General features: G+C 43.2%; 2 protein-coding genes across 3 annotated transcripts; one reads left to right on the forward strand and one right to left on the reverse strand.

Moving 5' to 3' along the window:
- The first annotated feature begins 33 nt into the window (after positions 1-33).
- On the forward strand, positions 34-6,678 carry echdc2 (enoyl CoA hydratase domain containing 2). Of its 2 annotated transcripts, XM_069522320.1 has the most exons (12): positions 34-95; positions 200-602; positions 1,389-1,456; positions 1,561-1,648; positions 1,741-1,827; positions 1,921-2,013; positions 2,883-2,939; positions 3,034-3,096; positions 3,194-3,318; positions 4,548-4,598; positions 4,679-4,726; positions 4,928-6,678. In XM_069522320.1, exons 2-12 carry the CDS (start codon positions 362-364, stop codon positions 5,003-5,005), a joined length of 999 nt encoding a protein of 332 aa, XP_069378421.1. In that variant the 5' UTR covers positions 34-95; positions 200-361; the 3' UTR covers positions 5,006-6,678. The 2 variants fall into 2 exon arrangements, with proteins under 2 accessions (XP_069378421.1, XP_069378420.1); XM_069522319.1 differs by lacking the exon at positions 34-95 and having other exon boundaries at positions 170-602.
- A 927-nt stretch (positions 6,679-7,605) lies between these two features.
- On the reverse strand, positions 7,606-15,162 carry zyg11 (zyg-11 family member, cell cycle regulator). Its single transcript, XM_020081002.2, has 17 exons — positions 14,747-15,162; positions 14,455-14,620; positions 13,477-13,688; positions 13,071-13,388; positions 12,822-12,935; positions 12,620-12,736; positions 12,394-12,534; positions 12,022-12,198; positions 11,129-11,193; positions 10,845-10,944; positions 10,033-10,083; positions 9,785-9,946; positions 9,561-9,608; positions 9,263-9,460; positions 9,104-9,156; positions 7,913-8,010; positions 7,606-7,812 (listed from the first exon to the last, which is right to left on the reverse strand). The coding sequence occupies exons 1-17, from the start codon at positions 14,774-14,776 to the stop codon at positions 7,616-7,618; spliced, it is 2,247 nt and encodes a 748-aa protein (XP_019936561.1). The 5' UTR covers positions 14,777-15,162; the 3' UTR covers positions 7,606-7,615.
- Position 15,163: the final 1 nt, after the last annotated feature.

The following is a 15,163-nucleotide window of genomic DNA, read 5'->3' on the forward strand; positions in this document are numbered from 1 at the left end:
TGCAAAGTCCTGTCAATCATTAAATCCACCAACACAACTACGTGCCTGTAAATGTGTGTGTGTGTGTGAGGGAGAAGAGGAAGGGTATATTGGGGGTAGCAACGAATTTTTCACAATTGCATCACTTTCACTTTGAGTCTAAATAAAAACTGTGAGTAGGTAGAACTTCCGTTTAACAAAATAGTGTCTTGCATTTCAGATAACACCCGATCACGATCCAACCTGTCTGCTCTCTGCTTCCTCACTGCTGGTTTTCAAGTCGCTCCTCCTCTGACCGGAAGAAAGCTGCTTCCCGAACATCTCACACAACTTTGTCACGTCTTCCTGCTTCTGGAAACCAAACAAAAAAGGACCTGACAACATGACGACGTTGCTCCGCAGAGTTCCAGGGCCCGGGGGTCCATCGTGGCGGTGTCTGGGTGCAATTCTGCGGGGAACGCACACCCGAACCTCCCATCTGATTCAGCCGGACGGAGCGCGAATGCTGGCCGGTGTCAGGCTCCCTTTAACGGGATACAGTGGCGCTCACCGCCGCTGGCAACACACGGAGGCGGGGGATCGTGCAGAAGTGGATTTTAAGCGGTTAGAGGAGGGAGACGATGGTAGGGAGGAAGGTTTCATGTTTTTTTCCACATAGTTTCAATTCACTTTAACAAAAACGGCATCAAATTATAACACAAACCCAGTTTGACCTTTCTCCTGCAAAAGTCAAATGTCTATACTTCCCTACAGTTAGCTGTATAATAATAATAATGCTGATTATTATTATGGGCTGTAATCAAAAATGAAAACATTGAATTAATCAAAAATAATTAATGAACTATTGATTGTTAAAGATGTTCTGATACATTGTTCCCTTCTCGATACAGATTCTGATTATTATTGACCAATACAGAATACTGATCCGATCCAGTGCATTAAAAAAAATTAGAACTCATGTAACATATTTTAACAGCTCTATGCTCTTGCATAAACCTTCTGAAAAACAAACATATAGTGAGAATGAATGCAGTAAAACTTCTTTTATTATCTAATTTTATAGTGATAACTGAGAAAGAATACAAAGAAATAAATCTAGGAATACAAAGAAACGAGCTCCTTTAAAAGCTGTTAAAGTGCTTGAGATTGTTAGTGTGGTAATTGGTAACATCTTAGCCAAAAACCTCTTCTTCTTCGCTGCTATAAAAACTGTACTTGCCAGTGGTTGCAAGGCTCAACTGCTGTTGTGGGGCCGTAAAGAAGAAGGAATAGAAAATAACGTAACTTTAAAGACGCACAGATGCCCGACCTGGGATTTTCTGCAGAATCAGAGGCGTATCCAATGCTGGTATCGGCACATCTCTATCAATGGTTGGCTTCTCTTCCTCCTGTTGCTTTCTTCTCCTCAGGAATCGTGGAGGTGCTGATGTGTCGACACAAGGTGAGAAACGCTCTGGGCCATGTGTTTGTGTCACAGGTGAGCAGACTCTTACAACACACACACACACACACACACACACACACACACTCACACTCACACACACACACACACACTGAGACCACTGTGTCCTGTGAGTGCAGATGAAGGAGCTGATGTCCGCTCTGTCCATTGACCCCTCAGTGCGTGTGGTTGTCTTCAGGAGTTTAGTCCCCAGGGTTTTCTGTGCAGGTACGTGACATCTGAAACATCTTTCAGCTGCCGGGCATCTGCACTTGTGATCAAATCCTTTCTGGATCATGTGTGATGCTGCCCGATTGTAGGTGCAGACCTGAAAGAGAGAGCTTTGATGAACAACTCTGAGTCGGACCTGTTCGTTCACGGCCTGCGTTCACTCATGAATCAGATCGGTAAGAGACCAGATAGATGGATGGATGATTAGTCTTATTTGTTCTGTGTACACACTTGTGAGCTGTCCTTTCGTTGTTTTGTTGTCTTTGTAGCATCGTTGCCCGTGCCAACCATCGCCGCCATGGATGGCGTTGCCCTGGGAGGTGGACTGGAGCTCGCTCTGGCCTGTGACCTCCGCACTGCTGGTGAGTGACGGCTGAACCTTCACTTGTCAACCTAGAACTATAGAGGCAGCTTCACGTGTGGATACCTTTTGCATTCCTCTCTCTCCCTTCAGGTGACATTAGTAGAGTTAGAGAGGTGATGTCAAGTTTGCTTCACAGCTGTCAAAGATCCAGTCATATTAGATCAGTGGCTGAGTGGAGAATAGAAACAACCACTCGGGGCCATTCCTCTGGACTAGACTGACAACTCCCTCATTCATCGTAGATTCAGACAGTGGCTCTCAACCTGGATCTGAGGACATGAGAATGATTAACAATGTAGGAAGTTAAGAAAAAGGAAAAATATGTTTATTTTACTTTTTTTAAATCAAATCTTAAAAATCCTCATATTTTCCAGACCCTATTGTTAAATGTAGATGTGTATAAACGGTTGTTTTAGCACTGAATACATAATACACATAGTACCCAACCCGTAAAACAAAAATTGGTCAATCATTACAAGCTTATCTTGGATTTGGAGGACATAAGTATAACCTGCCCTCTTATATTTGTGGGAATGGTGCAGATATTAAATCACACAGGCTAAAAACAAGTCTGTTGTCGTTCCTGACACGGTGACATTTGGAGACCCACTATTAATGATGGGCTGATGATGCTGCAGAGGGCCACACATCTGCTCAGCTGTTCATGAGACTGGATGTGATTGGCGATATTAGGCCGATCGGTGATTGGCTGAGGGCTGACAAGCTAGGTGAGCAGGTGCTTGCGTGTGTTGCTCTGAAAGAATCATCAGTCAGACTTTGCACCATCCCTACAGCTTAATGGCACTTTGCTGCTCAGACCTTCAACTGTCCTCTGTGTGTGTGTGTGTGTGTGTGTGTGTGTTTCAGCATATTCCGCGCAGATGGGTCTGATTGAGACGACACGGGGGCTGCTCCCAGGGGCGGGTAAGATGAACAGAGGTCACAAAAATGAGCTCATACTGAACTGAGAGACACAAAGTGGCTGTGGGAATTGACCTTGAGGTGGTTTGTCCTGCAGGGGGCAGTCAGCGGCTGCCCAGGACTGTCGGCATCACTCTGGCCAAAGAGCTCATCTTCACAGGTGGTGATGCAGAAACAGTGACATGTTGCTCATAGGCACAGGATGCTTGTTGTGTAGCGAGGGTTTCGTGCATCACACACTCTCTCTCCGTTATCAGGTAAGTGTGTGGGGGGGCAGGCAGCGCTGGAGATGGGGCTCGTAAACAGAGCAGTGGAGCAGAACCAGACTGGAGATGCTGCCTACAGAGAGGCACTCAGCCTGGCCAGAGAGATACTGCCCCAGGTTAGAACACACACACACACACACACACACACACACACACACACACACACACACACACACACACACACACACACACACACACACACACACACACACACACACACACACACACACACACACACACACACACACACAGACTTGCATTGACTTCCTGGACACTTACTCTAAACTTAAACATAGTTACTACTTGCCTAACTCTAATTCTAACCCTCTAACTAAAACCTAAACCAAACCCTAACCTTGAGTTAAACCAACCTAAACTAAACCTCTTCCTACTCTAATCTAACCTAACTTTATCCTAAAACTAAAACCTAGACCTAACCCTAATCTAAACCATCATTTGAAATATATTGATTTACATAATCTTTTTACCCCCCCCCCTCAGATACTGACCAGCTCTCTTTCTCCTCCCCCTCTTCCTGCAACAATTAATTTTTTCTGCTTCTCGCCCACCTCTTTTCATTCTGCCCTCCACTCTTCCTGGTGTTGTCTTCCCACCTTCCCCTCTATCCCTCTTCTCCCTCCTCTTTCCCCTCTCTCCGGGCTTCTGTCGTTCCATATTTCTTTCACTCCAGTTCAGATGCCTGCAGTCGGGCAGGGCCAGAGTGGCAGTCAAGTGGAGAAATGGACCACAAATAGCGCACACAGACACACACACACACGTTTATGTTGGTGTGGGTTGCAGTGAATGAAAGAGAAATGGGATACAGGAGAATATAAAATAATCCCACTGATGTTTCCACTAGTGTGTAATCGTCTAAATTGTATGAATTGTTATTTTCATATGAAAAAGAATGAGAAATATTTACATGGGGAGCGGGTCCTCTCTACGGAGGCTGCCATGTTTTTATATTAGTCCAAACTGGATAAACTGAAGGCTTCCACTGGTTCTCTTTCATGTTTGGAAGGGGAGGATGAGCTGAGGGGTGTTCAGCTGCAACATTGCACCTTTAATTTAGCCCCAGAATAAAATTTTAAATTCTAGAAGTAGTCTGATGGGTCCACTCTGATAAATCATAAATCTAATATCAGATTACCTCCCAAATTCAAGTCTGTGTTTTGATCTGGATCAAACCTTCAGTATGTTTCTTTACAGGCGATTCAGTTAATGTCATTTGCCTTTTCTCTGCATATTTATTTAATTTAATGGAGCCAGCACAATAGTCTTAACAGGGTTTCATATCAAACTTCTCACCCTCCAATCTGTGTGATGTTTCATTTGTGCTCAGGCTCCTGTCGCTCTGCGAATGGCTAAAGAAGCGATGAACAAAGGCGTCGAGGTACACAAATGACTCATGAATCACACCTTCCCCTTATTTTTCATCAGTGACCACGCTGACTGAAATCAAGTCTCTTACAGGTTGACATCACTTCAGCGATGGCTATAGAAAGGATGTGCTATGCTCAGGTAAGACTCCCAGTGTGTTCTCAATGCGTTTATCAAAATTCTGGACAGACCATCGGTGCACGCATTGGTATAAACAAATGAACAGAATGAAGCTAGGTTGTCAGCTGTGATGCTGAGTTAAAGCCTCGGAGGCTGTCTGCAGTCGCATCATCATTGTCTGGCCGCTGTCGCACGGCTCTAACCTTTGCCCTCTCTTGTCAGGTCATCCCCACGCGGGACAGACAGGAAGGGATGGCCGCCTTCATAGAGAAGAGACCTCCACGCTACACTGGGGAATAGACTCGTCTCAGTTATCATGTTTCTCTCTATGACCTCACGTCTGTCTGACCGTAGCATTACCACTCACTGACTGTACATATCCGCGCAGTACACATGACAACAATATTCTGATATTAACCCCATTGAGACAATAGCCTGGATAAGACACTGCCGTGAAAACAGCATTTCTGATTATCCTAACCTGAATAAGGTCGTGGATGGAATAAGCAATAATTGAATTAAGACGTGGAGTATTTTAACCTTTGTTGCACTATGTATACGTCCTATTTGCATTATAACATCCAATTGAAGTTGTCACAGCAATATGACACAGACATACAGCAATTAACTGCCTGAAGACTCATGCCCTGGGTTCCAATGTAAACAAGTAGGACTCATGTTCAACTCATGTGAACATAATCAAAATAATGTCTTCAGAATTCAGAATAAGGACAATAGTGGGAATATTGCTGTTCATGCAAACAGTTAGTGTCAACACATTCGTTTTAGTTGCTTTAGTAGTGATCTTTAGGATTAGACTGACAAATCACAATAGCGTTATATGACTGCCATGATTTTACCATTACCTCTTTATACTTTGATTTATAGTGACTTTATAGGAACATTATCTCTGGAAGAGACTGCATAAAAATGCAACACAAGTGTCATCTCCAGTTTATGGGAATGTACATTCTTTATTTTTCCAAACTTGAAAACGTGACTCTCAGCAGCAACATGACACCGTCAAAGCAGACATACAGCATATTTAACTGGTTTGCATTTCCTATCTGAATATATGAATTCAATTCCTGTTTTAAAAAACAAAACAAACCGCCTTTCATCCAGGGAGATGTTCAGGGGCTCAACAAGACAGTCCATCACTTCAGAAGGAGGAACAGAAAAGAACAACAAACATGTTCTGTGTCACCTGCAGCTCTTCATCAGCCTGGGAAAGAATTAACGAGGCCATAATTCACTGAGCAGATGAGCTGATGTGTGCTTTGCTAACTGATATTTTCTTTTTATTTAATTTTCTATGCAAGCATTGAGACCTGTCACTGTCGATACTGCTGAAGCCAAAATCCATGTTGGCTGGAAATTATGAATTTAAAGTGACATGTTGTTGTATCAAGCATTTAACAGCAGATTGTAACAGTGACATTAGTTTGGTTTGCATAGAGAATGGAGTCAGGTGAAGGTGGGCGTCAGGATCAGCTCTAACAGCCCATTCTCTGGACGACAAACCTAGTAAAATCCTGGAGGACACTAAATTCACACGAGTGGTTTCAGAAAAGAAAAATACCCCAAAATATTTCAACAAACCCGCTCTTTGTTCTGCAAGTTTCTCTTACTCAGAAACAAACAATGGAACATACAGTAAAATAATTTCCATGCAACCGGTGCAATCACTTTCTCTCACTTTTTCTAATATGTACAAATGACAGTCTTCAAGATGCTGATACTTGTACAGACGTACATACACACATGCTCAAAGAGAAGTGATGTATCTGTCTTTATAACACCTAACATACCAATATATATACACCAGTTTTTCAAATTTTCTTAATACATATCTGTACAACCAAAATGACTTTGAATCATTATTGCCATTTGTGTCCAGAGTGGAAATTTGCACTTAAACCAGAAATAATTGAGTGTAGTACTTTTAATTTCAATAAATCATGTGAGACCTACTCTGAGTCGTTTGATTTATAGCATCTCTGGCTTGCTCGCGGATTCAACTGACCTGGGGCTGCCAAATGTTTTTAAAAGAAATAGCACTGGAGCTTCTTCAAGAGACATAACTTCTCTATAATTTAGGTTTTCATCTGTTATGTCTGGAACATTTGAACCCACTGAACATACCCACGGCAAGTGTCCTGTCACATCAAATCAAAAGCATTAGCTGATAAAAAGACTAAATGAAGAGGAGAGCAACAGTAGTGTTGCAGACCCAGAGGCGTTGGGTTTCAGTGAACGGAGCACTGCTATAAACAAACAGGCAGGCATCTCTACAATGAACAGCACAAGAATTTGGACTAACTCCAGCATGCTCGAGTTCAAAGTGGTGTCATGCGTATATTTAATGAGCTGATCAGACAAGCAGAGCCCTCAGTGATAGTACAGGGGGCTAGAGAGTGGCAAGAGCCTTGGATAAAGTTCATAGGGTTTCCTAAACTGAGATTCGTATGTGTGTGCACCAACATGTTTTTGGTGTGAAAATCATCAAACACAGGCCTCATGAGATTTGAGCTTAATTGACCAACCGTTTATCATAATTCAATTTTTTATAAACATTAGCACACAGAAATATTCTTGTTTGAAACAAACACAAAGAAAATAAATAGGGTTAGTGTGTGTGCAAAGAATTGCGTAGTCTCTGTCCTTTCATCTAGACTTTCTAAGGATTCTTGATAAAGTATGTTTGTACGATAGATACACATACCACAGACACACACGCACACATACAGAATCCCCTTAGTGGTGGCGGCCCCCCTCCCTTTGAAGTGTCTTTTTTCTTGGTCAGGGAGCTTTGTTTTCTGAAAGAGGAAATGTAAAAGAAGGAAAAATCCACAGCCAGTGTGCGATTAAATAGCAAATGACCAGTCGTGTGTCTTTACCTCTGTGAGGTTATTGGGGTGGTGGGCGGCGACTTGCTTGCATCTGCGAGTGTGCTGGCTGGCCGGTACGAGCTCTGTGGCGCTGCAGGCTCTCCAGAATGCTCTCAGTCAGCAGTTTGACGTCTTTGTGCGTCTGTGGGTTTGTGTGGACGTTCTCCAGCTGCTGCAGGCCACCCTCCTCCAACAACATGCTGCAGTAGCGAGCGGCTGCAGATATAAGGGTTAACACAATATCACATCTGTGATCGGTTTGGGTAGGGGGGGTCGGGGAACATGCGTATTAAAATGTACAGTATCTGTGCCTCACCGTTCTTGCTGCAGACGTGCTGCATGGCCCATGCAGCCCACAGCTGGACACCAGGGGTGTGAAAACACTCCAGAAGAGGGAAAAAGGGGTTAAAAGACCTGCAGAATCAGAGAATGTGATAAGTCGCAGTCGTAGGCTAAGGTTTTCACAATTGGTTGACGTTTATACATATGCATAGAATCAATGCTGTAGGTTCTGCATACCCTTCACTGTAAACTGATACTTCCCTAGAAGTGCAACTACACTACACGTGAGGCACATCACTGCGATGACAGTTCCACTCATTGCATTTCCTGCTACATCTTTCAATGACTAGTCAAGCACAGAAAACCAGCTTCACCCTCCTCTTGCCTCAGACAGTTCAGTGACTGTACACACCATCTCCTTACTGTTGTTAAACCTTTTTTTTTTAAACTCCAAAATGATCTGCTCATTAGTGGCCGCCTATACTTGAAGTGCACAAACGAACCTCAACACAGTGGCACAGAAACTCCACCACCAACTAGCGTTTTAGTGGCACAATGGTTAAGGCCACTTGCATTGACTACAGTGCAAGATCTGCATTGATCAAATGCAAAAGTGCAAACTGGTTCACAGACTGCATGGGATTTATTGCATTTAACTCACTCAAGGTTTTGAATGTGTGCATTAGAGATTCCCTAAAATTCTCCTCCCACTTGAGCTATTTAGTTTATCAAGTCTATTATTGTCTCTTCAAGAAGAAGAAAACGTTTGGATGGAATTTCAACATTCCAAAGACAACTTATTTAGCAAATTTGAGCATAGGTTTTCATAAATTGTTCCATCCAAATTTAGATTATTTATGAAAACAAATTATACAGACTTGATATAGGTAATACGTCCTTCATTGTTTAGTATGGGCCTACTTGTATATGTGCAATTAGATTCTTTCCTTTTTATAATTACTAGTTACTCACTGTTCTAAATCTGTCTGTTTGGAATGGGCTGCTTGTTTGGCCTCTGGTAATGCTGCTTGCAGCTGTCTCTCCGAAATTGTAAAAGTGACCTGCAGTAAATGAGCCAAATCAAGTAAAGACTCAGTCCACAGAACCCTGAAGCTGCACCACCTCTGCGGCACAAAGAGCTGTTCACCTAATACGAGATATGCAAGCCACATGCAGACAGAGAGATTTCTGAAATTATTAGGTAGATTTAGACGCTGCTGCTCACCTGTATGCTACCATTTCACACTCTGGTGGGGGCCACTTCATAATGACAGCATGCTGGAGAGACACACAATAACACAAACATCAAATATACTTATAAAAATAACTGGGAACAGTATCTATAAGCATGAGTTGAGTAAATGTTTGTATAGCTCATTCCCACCAGTTGCTCCAGTAGTGTGGATCGAAGCTCGGTGCTGAGTGTCCAGGCCTCCTGTCCTCGTGACGTCAGATGTGCGAGAATGCCCGCGGCAAAGTAGCTGACCTCCACCTCTGGGCTGTGCAGCAGAGTGCTGATGTGGTCCAGGAACCCCTGCACCATCAGCTCTCCGTGCAGCTCCCCGACCTCTGCTATGTTGTTCTACACAAACAAAAGGCAAAAAGAGAATAATAATGTCTCACTGATTTTTAATATATTACTGCAGTTTTTCTGAGGGGTAAAAACAGAGCAGTGAACTCACCAGTAGACCGAGAACCTTCTGCTGAATAGAAGACTCGTTGGGGAAGGACTGCATGGAGCACAGAGGGTGTGTGGGGGAGGGGGTAATGGAAACAAAACAACAGTGAGTCAGTCTGCCCCTAAGGCATACATACCTGAGTGGTACATGATGTGATGATAGGCTGATAAGGTAATCTGTTCTAAATTGTTTCACTTATTTACATACGCGTCGACATATCTGCGTACCTCTAGAACTTTAATAAACAGGTCCAGCCCCTGGTTCTCGATGAAATGGCGGCAGGTTGTTGGTGACTCATCGGTGAGGTTCCAGAGTGCGCTCAGTGTAAATTTGAGGGTGGCATCCACCACGCCCTGAGTGGCCTTCTGACGCACAATGTGGAGCAATTGCTGCAGGGAAGGGAGAGAGATTCTTTTTTCCTTTTTTGCTAAATTAGTGACGGTGAAAGAGAACACAGCTGAAGGGAGAATCTTACCTTCACTATGAACAGCTCTGCTCCCAGTTGAGCTGTTTGTTCTGTGGACAACTGGAGAGAGAGCACAGATTAAGATACCTACTAATGGGCACTGAAAGAATAGAGTGAAACAGTGACTGCTTTTAGAACAGATCTGGTTCCTGAAGTAAATTTCCCATTCGTTTTATCCAATGATGTTTCAGAAAATCCTACTAAAAGAGTTACTAGTCTGGTACCAAGCCGACCAGCTATGAGATGATCAGTGGGCAAAAAACATTTAATTAAGAGTAAAAAAATTAAAATAATGGAAAATGGAAAAACCGCAAAAGGTGTAAGACTAGTTACATTAATTTGTTAAGAGTGAAGGAACTATACATGCAAATGATCCCTTTCCTACAGTCCAGTGAATTTCTTCTTGAATTTAACCTGGTTCTAGTGATTTACACTCCTTTGGAATCTTTTCCACATCTCACAAAAAAAAAAAGCAGCATGTTATAAATGAAATCATGGTTGCTCTGTGGTAAACGTAATGCAACGCTGAACCACCCTATTGCAGCTGACGTGATTTTTTGTGGGAAACATAGTAAGAGCAAGCTCCACCAATCACAGCCTTCACAATTGTACTAGAGGATTCTGGGTAGTGCAGTACTTCCCCTTGAAGTCAAGAATAGAACAATTTATGTAAAAAACACAGTGGATATCATAAGAACATGCGGCTTTTACAGGAGCATATCAAATCTTTTCACAATCTCCAAATCTTTTTTTTTAACTTCCAAAACCACGCTATTGAGCTCTTTAACAGTATATGTGATATAATACAACATGAAATGAACCTTAGCAGCCAGTATGGAAATAATAGCCACAGCCATCCTCTGCATATTCTGGTCTTCATGGTTGCAGAGCCACTGCATCACTAGTTTAGCAGCTTCAAACCTTTAAAACAGAAAGACAAATCTACTGTAAACACACCATTCCGTTGATACATTATGACCTGACAATCATGTTGTGTTCTAGTTCCCTGCTTTGCTTTCACTGATGCATATTCACTGTTTCAAGCTTTTACATTCCTGTTTAAATTACTTTGTAACCATACAACTACAAAATGTGTATTTCACACCTGTTGAATGGAACCTCCTGCAAGATGCGGTCACTGCACAGGGACAGCAGGCAGTTCTTCTGCAGCTGTAGACACAGGAACCAAAGTGGAGATCAGTGTCAGATCTGCAGGCTCAGTAAAACATGTAGACAGAAATAATCTTTTACGTCTAAATTGGAACCTGCATGGTTCAAAAATGAGTCTCAAATTTCACGTTAACATTATATGTTCAGTTCTGCTTGTGCCACCTTAGTACAACTGCTTCATAAAATATTTATAAACTTTATCTATATTTGCCTTTTTGAAGACTTTATCTCCAAACCAAGAGGGAAGATTCTACCTAAGCTGTGGGACGTTACTCAAAACATCAGACTGTACATGTTGTAACAATCGATAGTAGACAGTTTTACAAAGTTTTATATTTTGAAAAAAAAAATTGTGCTGATAGTTGCTATGAACTGATAATGCCCCAAAAAACATTACCTCAACAATGGAGGTTAAGTTTTTTGACGCTGTCTGTTGGTTGGTTGATTTGTCAGCAGGGTTATGAAAAAAGAACTCCACACTTTGTGGAGAGGTCCAGACAAAGGGGCAAAGATTTTCTTTTCTTTAAAAATGCACATTTTTTTGACATTTTAACCAATTTCCCAACAAAAACTCAGGGCATTGGAAGTATGCACTTCACTGTGCTGTGATTCAGTATCAATTGTGATATCACATTTCAGCCATTAGAATAACTTCTCCATGGACAGTTGTATGCTGTTTTTTCTAAAAGTTCCCTCTGCTTGTGAACCTAGCAGGTGAAAAAGACCTGGGAAATGCTGTCATTGTTTTGGTTCATCGTGACCTGGTGGGCTTGGGTGACCCTAACCCTATGGATGTGCCGCTATGAAACGGTGCAGGTATGACAGTACCTGCTGGTGGTTTGGGAAAGTCCTCATGGCCTCCAGTAAGAGCTGAGTGATGGTGCTCAAGAGTCGAACTGGCATCCCTGCTGCCAGGTCCTGCTTTGTCAGGTTGAACACACAGGCACTTGCTGCCAGCTGGACATTCAGAGTGGCAGGATGATTCTTCATACCCAAAACTACCAACTAGAAAATAAAAACAAGAGAAAAAGGGAGTAATACCGTGTTTGAGAGTAATGAGGAGCTTGAAGTGTGCAGAACTGTAGTGGGGATGTAGGACATAAACGTGGCTGACACTTCAATGATTGTTTGATAAATATATTATTAAAATTATCTGACATTATTGATGAGGCATTTCTATCTATAATTATGTTGGTTTACCTTTAGGATGTCAGGCCGTGGTTTCTCCATGACATGGGTCAAACTGAACAGATGAAACAGAGCTTCTCTCACAAAACCCTCCCTCTCACCGTAGCGACGCAGAGCCTCACAAATCTGGGTCTCATTTGCTTCGCCTGTGACCTGTCGACATGCAATAAGATTGTTTAGTGGATCCCAATTCTTATGTACAGTAATCAGTGTTGATGTACACATCTACGTATGCTACCTTCAGACTTCCTTCTCCAGAGAGGAAGTCAGAAAAACCAGCATCTGTGGCCAGAAGTCCCACAAAGGTCATCCCTGGTCTGTCCTCAACAAATGCTTTAATAGCTGCATCTGTAACCTGCAACATTCACACATGTAAGAAATCACAGCTTGATGATTGCAATCTCAATCAAGCACTCACAGACAAATGCAAACGTAAATACCTGTTTCCTGCCCGACACATCCAGGGAGACGAGAGCAGGCAGGATCCCTGGCTGTCCAAGCAGCTGACGAGCCACATCAGAGGTAAACTGCTTATCATCACTGATGTCCAGGTGCTGCATGGCAAAGGGTCACAAAGATCACAAGAGCCCAAACACAAACAAACAAAAGACTTGGGGAATCTCAGCGACAGTAATCTTTTCAATAACCAAATACCAACTAATTTGAAAAAAAGACAACCTTCCACTCACCTGCAATACATCTAGCTGGCGTATGACTCCCAGCAGCTGAGCAGTGCTCATTTCCAGCCTCTTCAGCTGGTGCAGTGTCAGTGAACGCAGCCGATCCTTCAGGCCCAGCAGTGGAGTGAGGTTGGTGATTGAGGTGTTGGAGATATCGAGGCTCTCTAATCGAGGTAGGGAACACACGTCGACCAGCCCAGAGTCATAGAAGTCTACATTGGCAAGAGAGAGGGAGCGGAGGCCCTGGAGGGAGCTGAAGCGATACCGGATTGGTTCCTCCAGAGAGGACATGGTGAGACCTGTTAAGCCAAGACGCTGGAGGGATTCCTGCAGGGTGTTTAAGAAAAAAAGAAAATTTGTAATTTTAACATGGAGCGAGGGAAAAAACTAACAACTCAACATACTCTCTCTTTACCTGACAGAATTTATTGGAGGCCAGTCCCTGTAGGATATCATGAATAGTGAGGTCTGCATTGACCCTGGCAGCATCCAACTCCAACAGTTTGTGGGGACAGAGAGCTTTCTGGAATGCCTCAGCAGAGATACGCGCTGTGCGGATGCAGGCCCGTCTCAGCCGCAGGTATTCAGAGTTCCGAAATACACCCACTGTGCTGTCATTCAACAGACCTGTAGAATAATGACGTCAAGTCAAATATAATCTTTGGGTCCGTTCAGGACCGATCAGGACTGAGCTCTGCACTATAGTACTTTGATTTCCTAGATCAAAGTTTTGGTGAGAACATACCATCAGATTAATGCTTTGTTCAGACCTGGTATTAACATCTGTTCTTAGAGATCTGATCAAAGAGAGTCAAGTTCATCTGTTCACTCCTAGAATTAAAATGCATCCTGAGTGCTGTGAGCACCTGTGATTAGATCTCACTTCCCTGCTCTTTATGCAAATAGTCACAACTGCCATTTGTGTTCACAAAGACCAAATGTGTTGTTATTAGCCTGTTTGGGTTTACAGGGTTTGAGGACATGAATTGAGTATACAGTCCTTTTATACATTATATAATAATTTGCATTCACACAACAAGAATGTCACCACATGCACCCCAGACCACCTCTGAATGTGGTCAGAGTGATCATATCTCAGGACACATCATGACGTACTTATTGCTGACCACTTGTGATCGAATCACTCCAAATGGATGTTAATACCAGGTTTGAACAGTGTCTAAGAGGCTCACTGATTTCATACATTTATCCATTTTTCTTGAAGGGGAATAGAAGCTGTTGAGAGACACTCAAGGTACCTTTGTTTTACTGACAGTGATGGATCAGCTTGTTAGTTGACTGTTCAACAAGTGAAAGATGCAGTAACTATAGTGGGACTCAGCCATGACCAGCTCTGTCTGTCCATCAGTGTCTTTTAGGGGGCCAGGTTTACCTTCAGTGGCCATCTTCGCCAGCAGCTGGTCTGCTAGCTCCTGTGGGAAGAGCACAGCCTCTCTGAAGCACAGGGAGCCGTCAGGGCGCTTCACGGAGAAACAGTCCAGGTTCTGGCTCACGTATGTCAGGCACAGGTCTGTCAGAGCCGCGGGGGATGACTCATCCTGAAAACAGAGGAGTGGTATTGTTAGCTTCTGTAGAGGTATTCAGTTGGCAGTAACAGTGCATGTGCTAAGTGCTTTCTCCAGAAATGACATGAGCATAACATAACGTAGCATGGCACAACTTACCGTGTTTAGCAAACCGCAGGCCATGGTCATACTTTGCAAGAGGTAAATTAAAATAAACGAACTCTAGTTTTAGCTTATGAAAAGGAGACTGGTGTCTTTTTTCGCCACCGCTTCACTCGCTAGCCGTGCAGCGGCTCCGTGTGTAGCCCGACTCTATACTAATCTGTTAGCGGCGGAGCAGCTAGCTAGCTCACTTGTTTTCGCCTCCGCTGTGGAAAGTCGCTCCCCGAGCAAACATGTCGACAGGAAGCGGTTGTGTCAGAATTCATGTTCGAGAGGTATCGACTAATCACTGCAGGTGACCGAAGATCTGGAAACGAGGAACCGGATGGAAGAAGGTTTTCGTTTTCGCACAGAGACGTTGGTGCTATTTTCTGACCGGACAGACGATAAACACAGGTCACAGCACCGGAAGTA

The sequence above is a fragment of the Paralichthys olivaceus genome, chromosome 3 (assembly GCF_024713975.1).
Source record: "Paralichthys olivaceus isolate ysfri-2021 chromosome 3, ASM2471397v2, whole genome shotgun sequence".
Lineage (NCBI taxonomy): Eukaryota > Metazoa > Chordata > Actinopteri > Pleuronectiformes > Paralichthyidae > Paralichthys > Paralichthys olivaceus.